The sequence below is a fragment of the Manacus vitellinus genome, unplaced genomic scaffold (genome assembly GCF_001715985.3).
Source record: "Manacus vitellinus isolate BGI_N305 unplaced genomic scaffold, ASM171598v3 scaffold_2_pilon, whole genome shotgun sequence".
Classification (NCBI taxonomy): domain Eukaryota; kingdom Metazoa; phylum Chordata; class Aves; order Passeriformes; family Pipridae; genus Manacus; species Manacus vitellinus.
In genome coordinates, this window is record NW_021940208.1 from 28,053,308 (window position 1) to 28,078,081 (window position 24,774).

At 35.6% G+C, this 24,774-nt stretch overlaps 1 protein-coding gene across 1 annotated transcript in view; it reads right to left on the reverse strand.

Annotated features, from left to right (window-relative positions):
* Positions 1–24,774, reverse strand: part of VWA8 (von Willebrand factor A domain containing 8) — a 179,792-nt gene that overhangs the window by 19,977 nt on the left and 135,041 nt on the right. The window contains exons 35-39 of the mRNA XM_018071170.2: positions 24,557–24,758; positions 18,216–18,297; positions 16,038–16,242; positions 2,147–2,255; positions 1,257–1,413 (exon numbers count right to left, since the gene is read on the reverse strand). Of these exons, the coding sequence (XP_017926659.1) occupies positions 1,257–1,413; positions 2,147–2,255; positions 16,038–16,242; positions 18,216–18,297; positions 24,557–24,758 (755 nt within the window). The remainder of the gene's footprint in view (positions 1–1,256; positions 1,414–2,146; positions 2,256–16,037; positions 16,243–18,215; positions 18,298–24,556; positions 24,759–24,774) is intronic.

Consider the following 24,774-nt stretch of genomic DNA (forward strand, 5'->3'; position numbering starts at 1 on the left):
GTTAAACTCTACATCAATTCCCACTAAAAGCTAGTTCAGAAAAATACCATTAAAAATACTGCCTCTATTCAAGAGTAGCTGCTAATTTCATTCTAGTCAAATACGGCAATTTAAAATGTTTATGACAAGAAATATTACGTAGCCAGGAAAATAATCAATAATTTTCATATGAAAATTCTCCCTTCCAGATAATCCTGTATAAACAAAACAGTGAAATCTGCAGTTTCCCTTACGTTTTTTCGTCAGCCTGAGGACTCCAACCTCCTCCTCCCTGTTCTTAACTTTTACCTGTTAGTTCCCACAACTATCCAGGTGGTACAGAACAATAATTCAAGTCAAATGTGGTTTCGTAATAGGCTGCATTTACAGCTGGCACATGCCAGCTCACTTGGTTTTTGCAGGACAGAAATTGTTACCTCATGTACAGATAATCAGATTTTACAGGACACAGCTGCACTGTTCCCACAGCATGTAGCGGTATCCAGGAATTTCCTCTAACACAAATTTGCTAAATGACCACAGAGGCAGGTAGAAATTCATGAAAGGATGTCACATGTGCATATGGACATATGCAAAAAGAGATGTACATTATCTAAGGCCATACATATCAATTGTTTCTATTATGAAGCAGCTGAGAAGCAATTTGGAAGAATGGGGATGCTTTTTTCAATGCAAAAGTACCAGAGGTTGATTAGACAGTTCAGTTGGTGGAAGAAATCTGAATCTCAGTGCTCAGGTTGGGAAATAGTTGATTAGTAATCACACATTACACTCATGCTGGGAAGACCTGTTGTTCATGTAAAAGCGCCTGCTGAGGCTTAATAGTTCAAATCATCTCAACTTTTGGCTAGAGACCTTTCAAACAGAAGAAATTTGCTTGCAATGGTCCATTTTGACAGACATTTCTTAGGTGATAAACTCCTAACAACATAAAATCTGGATTCATCTTAATTCACAGAAATTTTCATATGGTTTATCCCTTTTTAAAAAGATAAATATTTACATCACTCTCCTTATCCACCTAGTTATGTTTTACTCTACCAAACCACACAGTCATTTTAACAGTGTAGCTTAATTCAATAAAACATTCTATACATCTTGTCCAGAACAGCTAAACCTGTGCTGGTAAGATCTGTTAAATGAGAATGAACAGGGTAATGTAGCTGATAAATGCAGTTAAGACAGAAAATTCTTTTTAGCCATCTTTTTCAAATTCTTCTGGGAAATGGAAAGGAAAATAAAGATTTTCACATTACCTCTGTTTAAAGGCCTTTTCACCCATCTCTCGAGCAGCCCTCTTAACCTCTTCAGGAACAGCATCTTTTTCAGCCTGAGATACTTGATAAACCCTGTGGCCTGCATCCAGTCGATATGGCCCACCTTTGCCACCTAACCCAGCAGTGTCTCTCCCACCTAACATGGTTGAGATAAAAAAATCATTAAGAATATGCATTTGATAATAAATAAACCCACATTTTCTTTAAAGCTTCCATTGCCATATCTACAGATGTTCCAAAAATGCTGCCAACAATCCATAGTAGAAGTATTTCTTGCCAAAGATTTTCAAAGCCAAACAGCTATCATGGCAAGGAAGAACTCCCATGGAATACTCATGTTTATAGTCCCTTGTGACCAGATTCATAACGGTTTCTACCTTGTATAAAGGGGACCATAGAACATATAAATCTTGTACATCTCCTCAAAGCTCCTGGTCCTTAAAGCTATTCATCCCTAGAATTTGTTGGTTTAAACTGTTTCAAATCCACTTTATCTAGTGATCACTATTATGCCCTTTTAGAATTAGGATGCACTTTCTGTGTACTTCTTGCCTACACTACCTAAATTGCTGCAGCTACAGGGACATCTAAAAGGATGGCAAATGGCTCAGTCTATTTTCTGTGGCTGCAAGTTTTTTAGTTCTCTGTATGACCAATGAAAAGAAACAAAATCTAATTGAAGAAGAGATCTGCTATATACAGTTTAAGTTAGACACTGCAAGTACTTATTTTCACTGGCAATAAAGCAACCCGGTATTGGATAAAATAGCTCTAGGCAGAGGATGGCTTTATAAAACCATTTTTGACTCACACAGCATCTCCCTTAGATATCTGGCAATAATGCATTAAAAAAAACAACAGTGAAAAACCTGTTCCACCAGCCCACATATTTCCACCAACATGTGGCATGTTGTCTGGATCCACTTTTCCATGTTTAGGGGAACTGACATCCAAACCACTTTCTCTCTCAATGGTTATCTGTAAAATAGATAAACAGAGCTGTAAATCTCTCTTATAGCAAAGAAAGAACTCTAACAACCTAATAATATGATACTAGGAGTGTTGAAGAGCTATAGGACCAGCAACATTCCACCTGAAGAGGACAACAGAATACAGCAGAGAAAAACAGGGCTCCCAAGTGGCACATTAGACCCACACCCAACCTAAGACAGAACCACTCAGTGCATTTAGATCATATCCACACTAGAAAAGCACTTCCTGATAACTGCCCAACATAATTCGAAATCCCCCTGTAGACAGAATCACCTGCAGTTTGAACACTTCTCAGAGTATTGTATATCCATAGCACCGTACATCCATTTACACATTTCATGCACAGTTGCAGTTCATGTTCATTATTGATGGGTAGATTGATCTTCCTTTCATGAATTAAAGGGACTAAAGAAATGACGTGCTCTTCTCTGGGATTCATTCAAATGACACACTCACACAACCCTTACCTTCCCTGACATGACCACCAAAGTCTACCAAGGTGGGTTTTCTAGACCTGCCTGCTGACAGCACTTTCCCCATTGATTTGTGGCACAGCTGAACACCCAACAGCTGTCAGATGGTCAGGGTTGAGTCACTTTAGGCTGGGGATGGATTTAAGTGGGTGACTGAAGGTAAAAATACTCCTTCCCGTTACGAATTCTGAGTCATGTAGTGAATCAATGATTCATGTGTAAACTGCCTTTCAGTTATGAATCTTCTATAATTTAATGCCACTTCATTTTTTTAAAATGAAACTTAATGACTGAGATGGAAAATTAATGTCTCTAACCACTACAAATTAACTTTCTTCTCATCTACCATAGTACATTTAATTCTCCGACGAATTTGTGTCCCAATAACTATGATTTACTGCCTTCTCAAAAGTTCACCGGCATTATCAGGGGTTTCACTGTAGTGCAGTTTAATCCTTGAATTCACTGTCTTGCAGACTCAACTCCACGCTGACATGAATTCCATACACGTTTTTGAACTGAAAACATGTTCTCTATCAACTCTGTCTTGGCAGCTATTCAAAACATAATTTTCTTTCCATTTATAGAATTTATATCAATTCAAAGAGGTATGTACAATACATCCTCTGTAAACCATTAGTCATGAGTGTAAAATCAAGATCTAATCTGATAAATTACATTCATTTAACATTTGTATAGGAAGAGAGACACTTAACCACAACAGCACATTACCCTTAGGGTTATATACTTTTTAAGTTTAAGAGATTTCCTCCAAAATAAACCGTTCTTTTTTTATAACTGGTAGATTTAAAAACTAACAGAAACACAGGTCAAAAAATCACTGAACTTAGTTTAAAATAAACTCATAAAACCAAAATGGTAATGTCAGCCTCATGAATCAAAACCAAATATTATTCTGTAATGCGAAACAATAAAATCATGCAAAAATTTTACATGTTCATGCTTCTGGGTTTTTTATAGAAGGTTCTTTATTCTGCAAAAGGAAGCTCTGTGAAACACACATAACCATAACCAGTGATGCAAATGTCATATTCTATTTTTGTCAAGTTCTTCCATTGAAAAATTTCACTAAACATTTTGAAATACAAGCATTGTTTAAATCTTAAAAGTTCTGTAGACAATAGAACTTTACTGCTCATGTGTCTTTCTCACCTGTAAGTTGTTCACCGTAAGTATTTCTAGTACACACGCAATAGACAAGTTTCTAATATAAACCAATTTTACAACAGTGTTGATCTGATTAAAGCAGGTATTTGTAAATTTGAAATGGCATATGGTTAATAGACAATATTTTATTTTATAATGATTATTGGCTTTCTGTTCTTAAAAGGACAGTACATCCAACATTTCATTTCTGTTAAAACTTGGAAAAAAATTTCTTGAGAGAGAAAAAAAGAAATAAGCGGTACAATCTATCATAGTTTAAGAATGTGACCTCTTCACTACCTTTTTTATATATAGTTAATAGCCTGCTGAATAAAATAATTGTAAATTCAATGACACTAGAATGGAACACCACCAGCAGATGTGTAAATGTCATGTAGGTGCATTGCAGTAATTTCATTAATTTACTTATTTTTTAAGTCTCATCTGTGCAGACAAAAGGTAGAATTCTGCTAACTTTTAATACTTTAACAACCAATTTTTATTAGCACTGGTTTGCTGGGGTAATTATTTTTTAAATTTACGATATACTTAGAAATGGCATTACATTAGCACACTGTAGAATTCTTTGAAGAAAATTTTCTGAATGTGCTTTCCTGTTTTTGTTTTGAGCTCTTAGATAATTCCCTTAGTGACTTATCAGGCTTTTCTCCTTCCCATTCCATGTGTTTTAAGGCAATTTTACAACAAACAACTTCTCTCTCCTCTGCAAGTGCTTCTATAAACTAAAAGTTAGACTAGCAAATATCTATACTAGAATTGAAGATATATTTTAGAAATAAATAAACAATAAGTCACTGAGCCTTGACATGAAATCAGAGAGAGCATGAAGAAAAAACTGAAGAGAAAAACTTCTGGAAAATGATACATTCTTTAGTGTGACAAATATAAAGAGATGGAAGAGCCATAGATAAGTCACTCCTCTGAGAACTGGAGGAATTCATGACATTAGAAAGGTAGACTTAAGGGGTAGGATCCAAAACTGGAGGGATTATAAACCTGAGAAACTGAAGGATAGTCAGCAGCTAAAATCTAGTTTGTCTTGCTTGAGAAAGAAGACAAGAAAAACAAGTACTAAAAGTAGAGAAATGGCTCAAACAAACATAAAATCCACTGTAATTTTTCCATGTTGCCTGATTGGACTTTCTAAAAAGAGTTTTCTCTTACTGTTATGATGGATATTTTTCAAATATATAAATACATAATTTCCTTGCTCAAAAGTTGACCTGTTCTCTCCTGAATATTTTCCATTTGAATCTATCGCAAGACTTCCATTGTTTCTTTCAATGAGAGTTTTGACTAAGAATCTCTTCTTGAGGAAATCTGTGCTCTTCTTAGCTATACATGCACTGAAAGGCACTATTCATTACTGCATCACTGTGCAGATTCCACACTGCCTGGTGTGCATATCACAGCTTTGTGAAACAACAGACAAATTCAGTTAAGTAGCCTTGAGCTCCAGCTAAGAGGCACAGGTCAGAGTAGAATAACTGGGAAAACTGTGAATTTTTCCTTCTGAAACTTCCTTTTGATTTCCAAAATAACCACTATTTCCAAAATACTCATGGCACACATGTTTCAATTGTATGTTATCTAAACTTGTTTGCACATATTGATGATTCATAATCAGAGCATGAAAGCACTTTTCCATTCCCTTTGTGCAGGTTTTCCTTCAAAGTCTTATCACATTAGAAGCACAACTGCCATCCTCTCCCGAGATACATGATTCTTATTTTATTGTCTAAAGAGTTACGATTCTTAGTAAACATCAATGATGTTTAGATGATGTAAACATCCCTGATTTAAAATATTTTTGTTCTCTTATTTTCTTTGACTATACTATACTCTCAGGCCCTTATAGCAGTAAGTAATGCGTACATTCAAAAGGACTTTGTGGCAGAGGCTCTGCAGGTCTTCCAAAGTCAATGACGCAAACAAACAAAAATGTTGTGCAAGAGGAATATGAAGACTGCAGATCAGAAAGATACTAAAGGAACGTGCTTTTCTGAAGGGGCAATGGTAAGAAAGAAGTGCTTAAGAAGAAAATGAAGAAACAACAACAAACACCAAGACTTGTGAATGCTTTGACTGAATTTTCTGGTTGTGCCTCCTATACATCCATTCATTCCTGACAGCAAGGTCAGCCAGGCAGGAATAGAACTAAACACTCATTTTGCATTCAGTGAGAGATACAACAGTATTTGAACAACTTGCTCTACGTCAGTTCCTTCTGAGATATATGAATGTATGCCAGAATGGTTTTACCTGGCTACACTGCTTTTTTTTTTCCCGACAACACTAAGATTCTAAGAGCGAACTAAGTAAGATAAACTGATACAAATGCATTCAGTTTGGAAACTAAGTGACCTTGTTATCCTTCATACAGTAATGTAAAAAAGATAAAGGGGCTCAAAGAAGCCAGTTACATGATTTACTGCACTCAACAACATGGTAAAACCAGGTGTTTCACATCTGTGTCAAATTTATGCCAAACAGCTACTAAAGGCGTACCAATCTGTAATAGTGGTCACTGTGAAGATGAGTCAAAGCCTGGTAGTTTTGTCTAGACTTCAGCTGGTCAGACAAACTATGGTATATTGTGTACTAAACAAATCTTAGCTATGTTTGGAAGTGGATCTACATTCATACCACTTAAGTGAATGTGGGATTGAATTCTATTGAATTCTGATGTGAAATAATCTAATTTAATAACATTAACCCCTTGAGAGTAACAGAGTACTGGCATATTTTTGATACTTTTATAATCTCTAAGTAAGAGACAGAAGCTGAGTTTGTTGACGATCACACAGTTGACCCAGATATACTGTGCATTGCCCCTACGAGACACTGTCACAACTATGGGGAGAAAAGGGCTTGCATTAACCCATAACAAAATAACCCATAACAGAAGTGTGGGAATTATGGAGAGAGATGCTGTACTCTATTATTCAAATTATTTATGCCCCACACATACCCATATTTCATTCTAACATGAGTTATTTTCACAACACAGTACTTCCCTTTTGAGTTCAGAATTAATTTTCTTCTAATGTATTGAAAACAAAGCTCTGCGGCCCTGTGAGTAAAATTGGTAAAAAGCATTATCAAATTTAGCTTCAGCTGAATTTGTACAAGTGACCTTAATGATATTTTAGCATCCAGTAATCTTCATCCTACATTGCAATGAAACTGAGAACAAAAAAATATCTTTAAAAAGGAGCCTCACCACGCCAAAGGCAGTCCCAAGTAGCACAACTGTGCATTTCTGTATCTTAACAAGTACTATTCAAAGTACATCTGGCTTGAATGCATATTAATAGCTTTATTATTAAGATGTTTATAACAGTATTGATGAGTAAAAGACACTTAGCAAAGTCGACTGAAATGAACATTTCATTATATCTTTTATTCATGTTTCAGAGCATTCACAATGTTTCCCCATGTATTTTAAGCCCATACATAAGCTTATTCTTCGAGTCTGTTACAACAAACTAAAGACTAAAATTCCCTAAATCATCTTTATTGGGGAGACAGGGAAAGAGAGAGGGAATTTCACCTCCTCCTGTCTTGTCCCAGTTGAAATTTTCTTTATTCCTGGGAGGTCCATGCAGGAGATCTCATCAACAGCTCTCACTGTCTTAGATGTCCAATACCTCCATTACCGTTGTGTAAAAGGCTGACTCTCTAAAATATGTTCTAAGCAGAATATGTACTTAGACTTAACTGCTGGCAGAAAGAGAACTCATGGTTACAGGTTAAGAACTATCTTATAGAATTTGTAAGCAGAAGTCAGATGAGTTTGAAAATATTTCTAGCTTTGAATAGAAAAATAATCAAGAAGTGAGACCTTCCAGTAAAATGTGAAGGACTTCATCCTTAATGCTGACTGGAATGTGACTGGGATGTAGATAATTTTTTTGGTCATAGATATTCCTGTCATCCTACCCTGTAATTGGCAGGCCTCTGTTCAGCACTACAAACTAGCTAGAGAGTAGATTGTCTTTTAATATAGAAGCTTACTTTTGTATTCCGATGCGGTTAACTTCATTAAAATTCCTGAAGGGCGCAGGAGGTGTCAGTGCCTCCCATTTAGGAGTGCTTGCCAGAAAAGCTCCTTTGTGGTGCTCACAGCAACGAAAGCAAGTTTCTGCCTCAGGACTGGCAAAGAAACTCTAGTTTCCAATGGGGGCATGCTGCCTCATGTACAAGGGAACAGACCTTTCACCTCTTAGTTTTAATTATCTCTGGTCCTGACCGGATGAACTCATATCTAATCCCCTTACATAAAACACAATGGTTATTTCAATACTCTAGATACAAAAAAGGGGGGGGAACAAAAAAAAAAGTACTCTGCTCCCAGGCTAGCATTGTGCAGGTGTAAAGGGATTAAATTTTTACTTTAAAAAATGAACTGTATTTTCATTCCTCCAAATCAAATATTTCTTGTCCTTAACATTCTTAGTGGGAATGTTTAAGCAGAGCTAGGCATTCCTTGCAGGCTTTTACATCTTCATAATAGAAATAAATGGAATTACTCCTTGTTGCATCTGGTGACAAGGAACCAACCTCTCTTCTAAGCCCTTTAAGCATTCAGTGGATGATTCCACATAGAACACATTTACTAAAGCTGCAACCAGCATGATTTCATGTGTCACAACCTAATAAATACATACAAATTATACAAGCAAACAGGGTCACAGCTGCAGTATTTACAGTTGTAGACAATATCTATGTAGGAAAATCTGTAAAAGAAAATGTTAAGGAATCCAAACATTATTTTCACGTGCACTTATTTTAGAATTAATAATAATACTGCATTATTGCGTGCTTCTATCAGAAGAAAATAGGAAAAAGAATGTGTGCATGAAGATTTGAGGTAGAATACAATTCACATAATTCAGGTGCTTAGTTCAATGTAAATTAAGGAGGTGTGCATTAGATTAATTAGTTGCATGATTAGACTGTCCTGAAAAGTAGACAGATGTAGGCAGGATCTAGGCTGGCAGGATCCCATTCTCCATTTACTCTTTTTATCATAAAGGACAGAATCCTTCTAAGATTCGAATTAGAAGATATCTCCTCTTATCCTAACATATCTGAGATGTGGAAGGAAAGAATTAATCTGCTATTTTGCCTTTTCATTAATATAAAATAAATTAAACAGGACAGCTTATAGTCAGTGAAGAATATGGGTTACTTTCCACACAAGGCATTAAATAGTTGAAAAACATTAATTATAAGAATATAAACTAGAAACATTGTAAAGTTAAAATATCTATTTTTTTAAAATAACTTGCTTACTTCGTTATCGTCCTGGCTAAAAATTTGGCATGTATCAGAAGATCACTGAAGGAAAAGAAGTGAAAACATTTTAGATTTTTATCTTACAGGTGATTTGGGAGGTGGTTATTTCTTCATCAAAATAAGTGAAAAAAAACTGTTATCACTCTAATACATTATTATGAAAAAAGAATGACTTTGGCTGAAACAAAACATGACTATGCTCCAGCTGAAAAAGGCATTAAGTAATCAATCCCACAGTGGCACAAAGGATTAGGAAATGTATTCCACGGAATGCAGAATGTATTTCAGCAGATGTGCAAAAGACTGATTTTTCCCTGAAACAAAATAATTGTTTTCTTTTACTCCCCCCTCCTCCAACCTTAAACCCTCAGTATTACCCTCAGCTGCATTTCACAGATCACAAGAACATATTTTCCTCCAACACCTTCTTTATCAGTAACATGAATATACGCATTACATTCTCAAAGAGCACATAAAAGTTCTACATCAGGCAAATCAAAGGCTAATTTGCCTGTTCTGTGGTGGTTTTACACTCTACTATAAAACTGATTCTACTTAAGACAGAAAGAAAACATTTTATAATCTACTTACAGAAACTAGTGAGAGAAAGGCATAAACAGGCAAAAAAATCTAATGGCTTCTACCATGTTCACTTGTACTATTATGTTCATCATGTACAGTTTTTTTCTATGTACTAAAAATTAATAGCATAATTTCTATTCACATCAACAGCACAAAATTGAGCCCACAAGTAATTTTTCCACAGAAAAATTCAGTCTTGGACAAGACAATAAAAATGTATGAAACACATTCTATTTCTTAAATTGTATCCTGAAATGAAAAAACATTAGTTGCACTGCAGTATAAAACTTTTAATACATTTTCTTCATTCATTTGGCTTCGTTTTCATTTTCTATCTTGCCTGTAAAATTTTGCAAGAGTTCAAAATGAACTGATGAAGCTTCATGAATCACCTGACTCCTGTGAACATTTCTTTCTAGAAGTAGCCTTTAAAATTCATACAGGCATTAAGCTTCTGTCTTGAATAGCAAAACTGTTGAAAGAATCATAACTTTGGTGGAATTTTAGAACAGTGACAGTATTTCAGGCTGAGTATTTAAGGCTGTTATTAGCCCACCGATGCCCTCATGTGGTCAGAAAAATTGCTCGATCTAAAGTAGAAAACAGAGAACGGGGGTGGTAGTGGGGAGAAGGACCAGCTGCTCTTGCTAAAGGTCATGCTTTTGTCTCGATTCAAGAACTACAGCTTTGCCCAGTTCAGTCTTAACATCAGGAAAAGGCTGGGTTTTTGCTAAAATGTTATAAAGTAAAATGTTACTTTAAAAAATCCCCAATAAATTCCAAACTATCAGTACAGATTAAAGTAGATCCTGGAGTAAATAGAAACAAGTTGAGATCACTGAAACTCCTGAATCAATTATTCTACAGATAAACATCCAACCCCCCCAAAAAAAAATTTCATCAGGTGAACTTGAATTACTCTGAACTTCCAAGCACAGCTTCAGAAAATCAAAAGAAAAAAAAGGATGTATTCAATAAAACCAAAAATATTAATTCACTTAAGGTGCGAATACTTCATGTAGAGTTCTGCACGATTAGTTGCGTGGAAAACAAATGGAATTGTACAAATACAAATGAGATTATCCAAGGAAGGGAATATGATGATCATTACCCAAATCAACTTTCAATTCTTGCTTATTATGAAACACAGTCCCTGAGGGACTGGCTATCTGCCAGGTTATGATGATCTCTTGAGGTAATTCTAATTCAAGAGAGCCAATGTCCAGGTATGAAAACTGGGGAAAAAATTAACATGTGTGTGTGCATATGCATATACCTGTGTGTGAATATATATTTATACATGCACAACTACATATGTACACCCCCCCAACTAATTTAATGTGACTGTGCTTCTTTTAACTTCAACAGTAAATGTGACATTTTTGGCATTATGATTACTTCAGAAATGTACTGAGCTTTGACTCCAGTTCAACAAAAGATTTACCTGCAATATAGGTAGGAAAAGAACATATTTAAAAAATATATTTCTAATGATAGACCTGGCATCCTATAATTGCTACTAAGCATTTGCCTTTGCCCTAATCAGATCCAAAGGTTAACTGATGGATTGCAGAAGAAAGTCTAAATGTTGGGAATTACTACTGAGTGCTGCTGAACTCATGAAAATGATGGTTTTAGCAAAAAGCCCTTGCATCAGGGGTGATTTGAGCAGTTACAACATAAAAAAGACTACTGGTGATAAACACATACACATTGCTCTTCTACATTACTAACATGAACCACATGTTCATATCTTCTAGCAGTTCACAGGACAAAGGATAATTTCCATGTTTTGTTATAACTTCTGAGTGCTGCTATAAGACCATGAAGACAGCCATTTAAATCTGAGAAAAATATCCATTTACTGCATTCTTGAGTATTGCTAAATATGCCATTACTCAGTCAAGCATGTTTCAACCTTGAGCAATCTAGAGTTGACATTTGTTCCCTTAGGTGGCTGCGCTGCATTTATATGCTTTTATTTTCCCCAATTTAAGGTATGTTCATACTGATTGCAGCATTCAAGGACTTTCAAGCTATTTAACTTGGCAACACAGAGTATGTTAATATGGGTGTATAATTCATTTATCCCACTGACACTGCAGTGTAGACATATAGCATGAACTTGAACAGGTGACCTGCCTTCCTTAAGTCTCAGTTCCCTTCTCTGGAAAGCAATGACAATGCTTACTGGTCCCAGATGCTGCATAATTATATATTTTAAAGTTTAGCGGTGTCTAAAGGGAACTAGTTGTGGATGGATGAAGAAATTTTTTTTCACTTCTCCATTTAGCTACTTACAATGATTATTTGTGGAAACAATGTATCAGTAAAATGTTAACTAGTCACAGAGGACACCAAAAGAACACCTGTCTAGCACTACTGAGAAAAGGAATCACTATTTCAGATTAAAACATTCTTTTTGACAGAAAACTATTCTCTCAGTCACTTTCACAGGGCAGACGGTGAGAAATGAACACTCAAAAAAACTTAATCTAAAGCCTTCCCTATTCTTACACACATTTCATTCATGTCTCCTTTCAGTGCCAAGGCCCGAAACATATCCCAAATATTCCAAGTGCTCCTGAGCCGTCCTCCTCTAGGACCTCTTCCAACAGACTGAATCAGTCTGCATGAATGTTGTGAATTCAGTTTTGAGTTCAGATCTATCTTATCATATTATCATAAACTAGGTGACAAAGCTTTTGCCATCTTTGATCAAGTACATTTTTATGCACTCAACAGGTTTGGGTATGTCCTAGGACTTCTGACATTCTGAGTATAATCTTTACATAGCATAAAACATTTTAGACAACAGCCTACAGCAGGAGAACATTAAGTGGAAGAAATACAGAAATAAATGTTTTTGCTAATAGTCACAGATAAATGCTTTACCATCTATTGAAAAATTATGCATCTTTTAATTATTTTTATCTAAGCATTGTACTTCAACTAAATGAGACATACCGTTAAACAATGCTTATTGAAAAATAGTATCCCAACTATGTCAGAATGTAATCAGTGTTTTTCAATTTAATTTCTATCAATAACCCTTTGATGAAAAAAAGTAACACAAACTTACCAATGTCTGCCTATTGACATGAAACTTTTAGGGCAAGATTTTAAAAAGAAATTGTCTTTCAAATTCTTTTCAGATATTTGATAATGAAGAAACACTACTCAGGGACATCAAACAGTGAGAAAGCTAAACAATTTTTGGGCTGGAGTTCATAGCTTTAGAAAATACAGAATTTTGTTTAGATTTTGGATTTTAGGCACTCCAATTCACTCCAGTCATTTCCGAATACTGGAGTGTTATTTTGAGTTTAAAATTTCCATAAATGATGAAAATTTCTGACCTGCCTGTATAAATGCAGACTTATGTAAACACATACCATATTTTGATAAATTAACTTTGTAGCCTCAAGACTTCAGCAGCTTGAACTCTGTTGAGTATGTCAACAATACAAAACAAATGTTGACTGTTTTGAAGATTGTCACGACATTATACCAAGGGAGCCTAATTACTGATTATAAGTGGAACACCTGTTTGTTTTCCTCTGTTTCGTTGCTTATGTTTATCCAGCCTGTTTCTGAGAGCTAATGTGTTTGTGAAAGCCAAAAGGCATCCCTAGAAGAGAATATCAATAGTTCCAACTGAAGCCTAGTTGAAGATTTGTTTCTAATTCTTTAAAATTATATTTATATTGAAAGCCCTCTAATTCTTTTTTCTCTAAAAAGTCAGGAGGAATCAAAGAGATTCTGTGTGTTTCTGCAAAACAGTGGTTCCCAGCCACCTGGACAGATCTCGTGTTGGTCTAAGAATATCACCATGAAGGGATAATAAGCTTAGCTAAGCCTGTAGCAGCTTTGTGACATGCATCAATGACAGGTTTTTTGGGGTGGATGGGTGATATGTGGAACACTGACAATTTCCTTAAGTGAGTTTCTGCTACAAGATGATTGGGAATGATAGGTTTAGTCAAGGAATTAGAGATGCCTCATTAGACTCCAAGTTACTTAACACAAGTATGCACATGAAACATTACAAAAAAGGAGGTGATTTTCATACACTGGAATGAACAGATCAATACATGGCTGCAAAGTATGTCCAATTTTGTAAAAAACAGGTATCAAGAAATATTTAGCTGTAGCATTCTTAGCAAAGTAATTGTCTCTAGAACAGGAGACACTGAAGTTCTTAATTGCTTAATTGCACAGGGAATCTACATGAATATATTTTCAAGCTAACAGGATCTTTTCATTTCCAGAAATGAATGCCTTAATGAAGTATTGCTTTTATGTCTAGGTCAATTGAAAAATTAAGTAGGAAAGGTGAAGGCCTTCATATCCAATTAGCAACTACATATCTATTATCTTATTGGAGATTACATAAAATAAAAGACCTAATTTTCTGCTTATTGCTCTGTAACGCCTTTGTAAACAAAATTTCTTAGGTTTCATTATCTTTCCATTTGAAGCAAAGTAAAAAAGTAGAGAAACAGAAGTTAGTTGTAATTACACAGGTCTGAAGATCACATAGGAGGCTTTGTTCCAGCCCTTTAGCACAAATTAAACTGCTATTCCAGTTCTGACAAACCACTGCTTTGAGCTATGTACTCTGTGTTGACAGAGGAAAGAAGAAAGATACTCAAAGGAGACTGCACCTTGGAATGTGCCTAGTAGAGAGGCAGGCTGTCAGTGGAGAGAAATTCTACAGTGGATCTTGAAAACTTCTTTGTGACCGTGGGAAAACTTCTTAGCCGTCTTTAAAACGGTTACTTGACATTACTAGTTAAATCACTTAAATTTTTTGATTACATGTACTTTCTAAGCCAGTATTCTCTAAAAATTAGTTGACTATTATTGAAAGTAAAGTAATATTGTTCAGTGAAATGTAAAGTTACAAAAAAAAATAACACCCTCCCCCCCCCAAAAAAAAAAAACCAAAAAAGAAGGAAAAATAACTGTTAAATAAAACTCTAACTCTTCCTGCTGGCTCTTTTAATTTCCATTAGTCAACTTGATCATCAGATGAAACTGGGTGGTGTAAACCGACTATATCTGGCCATAAGATGGTGCTAGTGCTACTGCACTGGCAATAAAAATGGCACTGGTAAAGTGACCAAGTGTCAAACACAAACGTGCTACTGGGAAACAGTTTCCTTTTCTCATTACTTTTATGAATGGCATTTGCTGAGGTCCAGTAACAAGAACACATCAGTTCTTGCCCAAGTCTCTGTAACTGCAGAACGTCTGGTAGAAAGAGAGCTAAGAGTGGGAAAAGAAAGTGAAAGAAGATGATTCCGGCCTAATACATCTCATTCACACTTGAGACGCCATGTAAACAAAGACCGAGAGAGATCTAATTTAGAACAGACTGATTCTGTTTTCCCATTCTAATTTACTATAAGTGGTTACAGAAATTCATGAAACAGAAATAATTGCAGTGGTAGACAGAGATCCTCCTAGTTGTGGCAGACAGAATCCTCCTAGTTGAAGTGGAGAAGTCCTAAAGCACACTCTAGTTGTTCGAAGTGATACTTTCTCCAGTCACTAACAGAAATTAAAGATGCAATTGAACAGTCCTGAATTTTCCCTCTATGTTGCAATCATACAAAGTAGTCAGTACATTAACACTTGTGTATACATAAATACCTGCACACACAGAATACATGTATACATGGTGTGTTTTCAGCATCTCCTTAAACATTCCACATGAGAACACAAGCGTATGAAGATCCTTGCAACTCTTCTGCTGGGAGAATTATCAAAACTAGCCAAAGCCTAGTGAACTCAAGGCATCTTTCACCTAGGTTTGAAGTTTCTTTTTCGAAGTATAACCACAATATTTTTTCCCAAGCATCTGAATGCTGGAAAAGTATATCCTTCGCTTAAAAATTAATTTCATTATTCTACATTATGAAACTTACAGTTAAAAATCAGCAGGAGACAAAGAATTTATTTGCATTTAATTGCAGTGGAATTTGGCAAAAATACAAACAGTGTAAGACAGTCTGTCAGTAACCATAATTACAGGGGTCACAAAAAGTTTTAAAATTTAAGCTACTATGCCTCTTTTTTTCAGTGAACAAGTCTATTCAGCTTTTCTCACAGGTGTATTTCAACTTCACAGTGTTTTCCAACACATCTTTCCCTCCTGAAAACTCACGTGCAACTCATTTTGTTAAATGTATTTCACTTCAGCTTTGTGAACTCCTACCTGCACAGGACGACCATCTTCTTGGCCAATCATGTTCCTCCAGTCCTGCAGTGACCGCTGGAGGCTTTCCAGCCCAGTCTCCCACAGCCTCACACCTCCTCCCATGTCCACAGTAACCAAACCTACTTTGCCCAGTGGTGCCAAAAGGGCATCGGCATCCGAGATCTTAGAGAGCCATGATGTATATGGAGAGAGAGACTGTGATCTGAAAAACAAGAATTAATATGATTTTTCCTGAAGTTTCAATTAAAAGGGGAATGAGTATTTATGTAGTTAAGATGACAATTAAATGAAATTCCATCCTCATTTCATGAGAGACTACAACTAAGCCCTACAGACCCACTGTTTTATCTGAAACATTCCACCTACTGAAACTGGATATAACCAAAAGATACTTGACAGTGTAAGAAGCAGTTTAAAAGACCAGGTTGAAAGGGAATATGTTGCCTAACCCACTGCTGTATCGAATCTCTCTGAAAATAATCAGTCTTCAGAAAAAAAACCTATAAAAACTGTAAAAAGATGTTATAGAAAAACTACAAATGCATATAGAACTACAAAAGAAATAGGAGAAGACATGACCTGGCACTGAGGAAAATGCATTTCCATCAAATTAGAGTAATCCCTTTCTCTAGTGATTTAATATAAAATGAGGATTTAAACACTTATTTAACGATAGTACAGCTTTATGCACAGAGAATCTTAGCACCGTTTTAAACAGTGACCTTGCTGACAAAAGTTTGCTGCTGAAACAGAGGACCCCATAGGTACACAATCTGAAGGGAAATTCAGGTAATGTAGGAAAGACTCTATTTTTCAGTACTGTTAGTGATAGGCATAATGAGTCGGCAACCTACACTAACACTACAATTAATAATTTTCAAAAATATAAAAAGGAGCAACACATATGCCTCTACTTATGGCTGAAATTGTCATGTGCTGACTGAACTGAAAAAAGTTATCTTTGCATTTGACCAGGTTAACTACACCAGAAGGAGAAAAGGCTGTTATATTTTAACACAGAATTATTCATATATATATATGAAAACTCACTTTACTTATCAGTTCCTCCTGGAATATATTTTTAAACTTGGACTTCTGCTCAGATCTGCCATATATAGCTTAAATCCTAATGCTAGATTAATGGTCATGATGTTGAAATATGGCTTTGTAAATTCTGTAATGTCTTATAAAATCCTGGCGTAAAATAATGTGTTTCCCTACTATTTTTATATTAAGGTCTTATATTTTTGAATAACTGTCTCAGATGTAAGCCAATGGGCCAATTATAAAATGGTGAACAGTCCAAAAATAAGGATCTATTATTTAAAATGTTCCCCAGATTATTAATGAACCAGAATTACTTTAAATCAGAATCAATATTATCAAAAATCATCATCAAATGGATAGATTAAAAAAAAAGTATAAAATTCCTGACGTGTGAGTTTAATACACGGGCCATTTAAATATGCAAAGCTGAGAGATTGCCATTTTAAAAAAAAATCCCTTTATTATTATTGCAATGGAAAATGACAATTTGTAACCAAAATATATCTTTATATTATAAAACATTTGCAAATACTCTCTATAGTTGTGAGAGACAGATGTTAAAACCAAACAGAAGACACACAGTCTGGTTATTTTGATTTATCATACAAGATATTTGTGTATCACACAAGATACTTGTGAGGGAAAGTATACTTTCCAAATGGAGAACCAAAATGTAGAGAAGCTCAAGTTATTTTCAAAGTGAACTTTATATTGGACCTGAACTTGATTCCTAGTTTCCTAACACCCACCACCAGATCATTCTGCCTGTCTTTGTCAGATCCTAAAGGTAGGGAAAAAGGAAAAGAAAATAAAGGTAGCAAACCAGAATGTAACAGGGTAGATGGATGGAAGAGGAGGAAGGAGCAAAGGGGATGAAAATCAGAATATAAAGGTACTTTTCATATTTACTAATTAATCGCTACATTTTCATTGGTATCATCTAGTAAACAGATAAATTATGTTGACAACAAAATACTTCAGTGTTTGCAGAATTTTACACAAGGTATGAATTAGTCTTACTTTCCACATCAGAAGAAATACTTGCTTATCCTGATGTAATAATGGACACTAAATTCTCTTTGCTTTTCCTCTAAGACAGAGGTTGCTCTAATCAATAAAATCAGTTACCTAGGAATTGCAATGTATTTGATTTTCTTTGAGTTAAGATCTGTTACTTCCAAGTATCCAGCAGCTTGTGGAGGAGTGACATCTGAAAAAAAACAAACGTTATTTTCCTGCTGTATGATTAACTGGTTATTGCATTTGCATTAAATTTAAACATTTCATTATACAGTACCTGTCAAAAAATGACAAGCTTTCACATTCAATACAGGAATATAACTTGCAAATAGGGAATTGTTTTATTATTATGATAGTGAGTAAACAGTCACAGTTAACAAATAACAATGTATTTGTATAGCAAATGTCAAAATTACACACAGATATAACCGCTCACAAAAGCACTAATCACGCATTACCACAATCCCTAACTCACTGTTTTTATCTGCCACTGAAGATAATGTCAGTTTTATATCTGACTTTAAAAGCATATTGAGGAACATTTCAAAACATTGTGTTCACGATTTCCACTTTAAAATTTCTCAGTAATATTAACCTAAACGCTGTTCTCTTAAATCGAACCACTCCTTCTGGAGGTAGGTTTTCAGTATCCAGAGATTTTATAACTTTATAGTAAACAGCCCTAGACTATCAAGCATTTAATATTCTGTTTATGGACAGTTTAATGAATACAGCTAATATATGGTACTTCCCTCAGAAATAAATTTTTGTGTGTGTGCCTACATTGGCTTTTGCCAACACTTTGCCCGGGCTCAGAAGTGGCTTCCAGTTAGGAGCTGCCTGGAGTAAATCAAGGCAGTTTTTCAGAAAATAAACCAGAAGACAGAATTACAGCACAGTATTGGTACAAAATGTCATTGTCACAAGATGAAAGCAAGTCTAGATTTCCTTCAGAAACAATGTATCTTTAACCTCCTTGAAACCAAGGAGAGAGTGGCTGCAGAAGTGTTGAGCTTGCCTACAGCACACAGAGAAAAGACCAGTAAGATCAGCAGTATAAGGGGATCTAATATCCAATGATTATATAGAGTAACCCACAACACTACTTTATGCATATCTACTGTATCTAGATATCTATAGTATACATACCTACAGTAGCACATCTGTTGACTTTATTCATCTTCATAAAAATGGAAATATCAAACACATCAAAAATAGGAAGAAAAAGCCTAGAAAAACTTTTTCCCTAGATTTTGTTACTCTTCTAAAATGTGCTTTCTCTTTTGTTAGTAACTGAGAATAATATACATATATATAATATACAGAAAAAAAATTCTGATGAAGATCTAGAACAAGGGCTGATACTGAATTGGAAAGGGTAGCACTGTGGGATAAATGCTAAGGGATAAAAATTAAGTTAATAAATTAGAGAAAGAACACAAATCAAACAAATTAAATTACAAAAAGACAAAGCATTACAGAGTAGGGAGCAATCAAATGTTTAAATGCTACACAGGAACAGCTGAGTAGGCCCTAAAACTGCAGTCAAGAATTTTACGATGAAGCACGAACATCGGAGCTGAACGAGTACAGTTCCTCTTTTGCCAAAGCCTGATGGAGAAGAATAGCTATGCACAACTCTAGACATCAAATTTTAAGGAAAACAGACACGATGTTCAGTCAAGGGCTACTCAGTACAAGGGAGACATGGAGGTCCTTGAGCAAGTCCAGTGGAGGTCTATGAAGATGATTACAGGACTGGAGCACCTCTCTTACGAGGAAAAGCTGAGGAAGAACTTCTTTACTGTGAGGGTGACTGAGAACTGGAACTGAATGGCCAGAGAGGTTTTGGAGTCTCCTTCCCTGGGAAAGAACTGTCCTGACACAATCCTAAGTAACGTACTCTAGAGGACCCTGCTTGATCAGGGAGGTTGGACTAGATGACCTCCAGCGGTCCCTGATAATCTTATCCATTCTGTGATTCTGTGACATGAGATAGTCCTGGGGATGACAAAGAGGTTAGAACAGATGGGTTATAAGGACAAATTTAAGGAATGTTTTTTGTCTGACTAGAGACTTTTTAAAAAAGCACATCCAATCTATCGAGAAGACTCTTACAAAGAGCAGTATCATCCTGAATGAGTGAAAGTGACATCAAGTATTCAGTTTTGTTTAGAGAAAAAAAAGATGGATACTCTGAAAAGATTTTGTATACAAGGAGAGTGAAGCATTGCAATAGGTCAGTTGTTTGACAAACATCAGTTAAAAAGAGACTACAGGTGTCATCCTGTCCCTATATAAACAGGTGGACCAGACGATGTATCAAGGTTATTCCAGTAACATTTTGTGTGACACTACATGTTGTTCCAGTTAGTGTCACACTAACAGAGACAGGTACTCAGTAATAGAATGTTATTTTATGTTCATCTATAGAAAGTGCTAGGAATCCAGGTAAATATTTGCTCTCAAGTAGCCCTCATCTCTATGGCCTTGTTTTTAGAATAAACAGTAATTATTATTTGCTGGATTCTGCCATGATCTCTTGTCTGAGTTTATATTTCAGGTCCATACATCTATTTGGCACTCTTTGGGGAAATTATTACTTGTTATAGCTTCTTTTAAAACTATCATTCTGGTTTACAGTTTCAATAAAACACATAAGTAATTATTTCTTTGCTTATTGTTCCTGGAACAGTTTTAGTAATACATATTGGAGCATGTTAGAGTTTGGCTGAGTACTTCAAATTATTAATAGAAATGGAAGGCTGTGTGCCAGAACTGACCAGCTGTCCAAGAAGATGAGAATGAAATCCTGATAGATATGGAAACAAAAGCAAAAATATAAAACAACTTCTCAAAGGCAACAGAAGACAACAGTGCAAGAATTTCAAGGGACTGAGACATACTTGATTTTATGTAGAAGGGTGCCTTTCCTTCACTATACCATTTCCCAGAGAAGGATACAAAGACTTATGAATGAAGTCTCATAGAACTTTCCTAGTTAATTAACTACAGGTTTTCTAATGCAGAAACAACAGCACCGATAATTCACCAATTGTCCAAAAGCCCCCATGAGTTATGCAGCACAATCAGGAATAAGCAACGCTGAATTTTAAGGGACCAAGACTGTTAAGCAGCTATGGGTAGCAGTTAAATGAGTATTCGATTAAATATCCTGTCAGTTAGTGAGACTGAGAGGCAAACTCCAGAAGAAACAATAGCCCAGCAGAGAAGGTTGTAAACACAGAATCTCAAATGACCACTGTAAGGGCTAGTACTTTATTATCTCACCTTCCAAGTGAGCACATAAATGCATGCCTCTTTTCTTCTGTTTTCCCCTTCTTACACTTGGAAATATTTATGACTCATGCCACGACAATGGCAGTACGAGGTCCCTCTAATCTAGTATTTTGTCTCCAAGAGATGCTTGGAAAGTGTAAGAACAGACAAGTGCACATGGTATTTTCCTCAGTCACCAACCAGTTTCAATCTAGGGGCTTCTTTAGCTGAATGTGGTGTCTATGTTTTTACATCTACATATTTAGTAACTTCCCAGGAGTTTGTCCAGATTTCCTTTAAATCCATGTTTCAGCAGTCACAACATCCTTTGGGAAGTGATTTCACAGGCTGGTTCCTTACTCTATGAAAAACCATGTCTTGTTTGTTTTGACAAAGTTCCTACTAGCTTTATTAGCTGCTTCCTAACTGTGGTACTGAGTGCAAAATTGTTGCTTTTCCCAGATCTCCATGCCACACATTTTTATAGAACTCTACCATCTGCCCCTTTCCTGATCTTGTCTCCACATGCTGGAGGGTTGGCCGATCTAAACTTGCTCCTCCTTGTTGTCTTTTTCTGAACTTACTCCAGTTCAGCCTTCTCTCACCTTGAGATGGAAGAACAAAACTAAACCGTGTTAAGGACACATGGATTTGCACAACAGCACAAAGAGGTTCTTTGTTTTTTTTTGTTCCTTCCCTAGTAATTCTTAACATTTGATTTGCCTTTTTTAACTGCTATTGAGCTTTGAACTGCTATCTTAATTAAACCATTTATCATGACAGCAAAATAATGCTTGTAAAATGTTCTGATAAGCCCCATCTTCTTTGATATAGAATTAGGATTCTTTCTTCCCTCATGTATATTATATCTATACTGAATTTCATCTGCTATTTCTATTGCAGTGGGAATTGTAGTCCTTCTATAATCCTTCATGGTGAATCCTTCCTGACATGAATAATAACCAGTAACATCAGCACCATCACTTCAGTGTTAATTCATTTTTCTGTTTTTTTCATGACATGCTTAGTAGTACAGGCCTCTCTAGGATTTCCCTCATAGCTCCTCCTTCACTAGAAAAACTGGTCATTAACTGATAAATGGAAATGTCCTGAAAAAGTCCCGAATAATGGCTATGGAATAGAAAACCTACAGTCTTGCTCAAGTCCCATTTAATTGTATCACTAAGGTCATATTAAACATGATTCAGTTAAGATCAATTTTTGTAATTAATAAATTAAAACATCATTTAGAAAAGAAAAGAAAAATTAGAAAAGAAAATTCAATGATAATGATCTTCAAGGCCTGAAATTTTCCAACTTAAATGGCCATAAAGCACTGTACAAACCTCATAAAATTTTCTACGCATTTAAAGCTATCAATCACTGTTCATGAATATATTTCATCATAGTTGAGGAAAAAAAAATTAAACTGTTTGGTCAGATGGAAGTCAATTTTCAGACTGATAAAATGCTCAGGTCACTGTTATCTGGGATTCACAAAGAATGTCCCCTGTTTTTTAACTATAGTAATCTAGCACGTTAAAATATCACATACCACAGCAATTAAAAAGGCTTTTAGAAATACCTGTCAATTTTAGCTATCATTTGGAAATACTGTATCCCTCTCTCACTCCCAAATTAATAAATTAATTTTAACAAAACCTCAGAAGATTTATTGTCTGAATTTTTAAACCATCCACTTTAGAGTCAGATCCTCTTTTTTTCTGTGAAGCCTGAAAAAAAGTGACCCAGTCTGACCCTTCAGTAGTTTATAAAGTATGAGAAGATTACAGCCTGAAGTGGTATAATTGGTTCCAAGATGCAAACATTAACTAATTTTGTTAAGTTTAATCTTTTTAAAAGGTAATCTTTCCTTTGTAAATGTAGGTAACTTAAGTTTTCTACCTTGTTGATATCCTTGACTTGGCTCTTAGTAATAAATAAAAGGATTTCTCTACACAGGGAAGTTAATCTCTGTTAAATGAGGGCAGGCATATTAGATAATTCATTCTGTTCAAGGGAGTTAATTTGGAATAAAGTGTTTATTCTGGGACAGAGAGTTCGCACACAGAATAAATCACAAATAGCTTCTCATGCTGATGAATTCAAAAAAACCTGCCATTCTACCATATACAAATACTTTGGGGGTTTTCTCTTTTGATAGTAAACTTTCTTTGGAGATTCCTAGAGGTAACTAATGCAGAACTCACAAATGCTCTTATATAGCAATAACGGGGATATTTTTAGTTACTTGCTGAAGAAGCTAAAGTTACAGTAATAACAGAAAGCTTGGCATGGCAGCACAAAAAGGTCTGAAGATCTCTAGTCTACACCTGCTTTATTAGTGTATAAATGGAGGACAGTTTTGCTGTATGTGAATGCTGCTCACGCAACATTCTCCTGGACAAGAGAAGAACTACAAAGCTTGGATCTCTTCAGTTTGGAGAGAAGGCAGATGTGAGTGAAGTTGGCACAGTCATGAAGGTGATGGTTACGGTGAATGCCGAACTGTTACTCACCCAAACCTGCAATACTAGAATAAGTGGCACTTGATAAACCTAGTAGGAGATCAGTTTTCACAGAAAATCGTGAACTTGTGAGTTTGCTATAGAGACAAACAAGCTCAAAGAGGGAGCAGACAAACTTGTGGACAACAGGTCCATAAAAGGAGATTTAAAGCCTGAGGTTTTAACTTCCCTAAGAAAACAATTGCAACTATTGAGAAACTATGAAAGGAAAGACAAAGAAGTGGATAGGCTCACATGCATTCCCAAAATAACCTCTCCTATAGTTCTGCTGGGGATAGAATACTGAGTTAGTCAGACAACAGGTTTATCTATGCATCTCTGCGTGACACTGAGCAGAACTTGGAAATACTGGTGAAGGCTGATTGCTGAACTAGAATGATCATATTCTTATAGTGGGTTTCCAGAGCAGACAGAGGAAGATCCCATCTACCGGGATATTCATAGTGTAGACAGACTGTTAGTTCCCAGAAGCATAATACAGCATGTTAATATGATTCAAAATAATTTTAAAAATAAGTGCAACTACTCTCATCCTTCTCAAACATTTGCTCTGTGATTAAGGTTTTGGAAAAATTAATGAGTGATTGCAGTTTGCAAAACAAAAAACAAGTGTGTTGCAGCACAAGTACATGAACCTCTTACCTTTTGGGTAAATGTCTTTCAAAGGCACGTCTCCAGGTGCTAAAATTCTGACTATCTGATTAGAAGCCAATAAAGTTACACAATTGGTTTGTTTTGCAGCTCCTGTTTTCCTCTGGGTTCCGTAATAAAATGGATCAGAAGGAGAAGCACATTTTTGACTCAGAGAGGAGTTTCTTTTCCAGCTATACACTTCACTGGGAGACTGCAAGAGAGAAGGA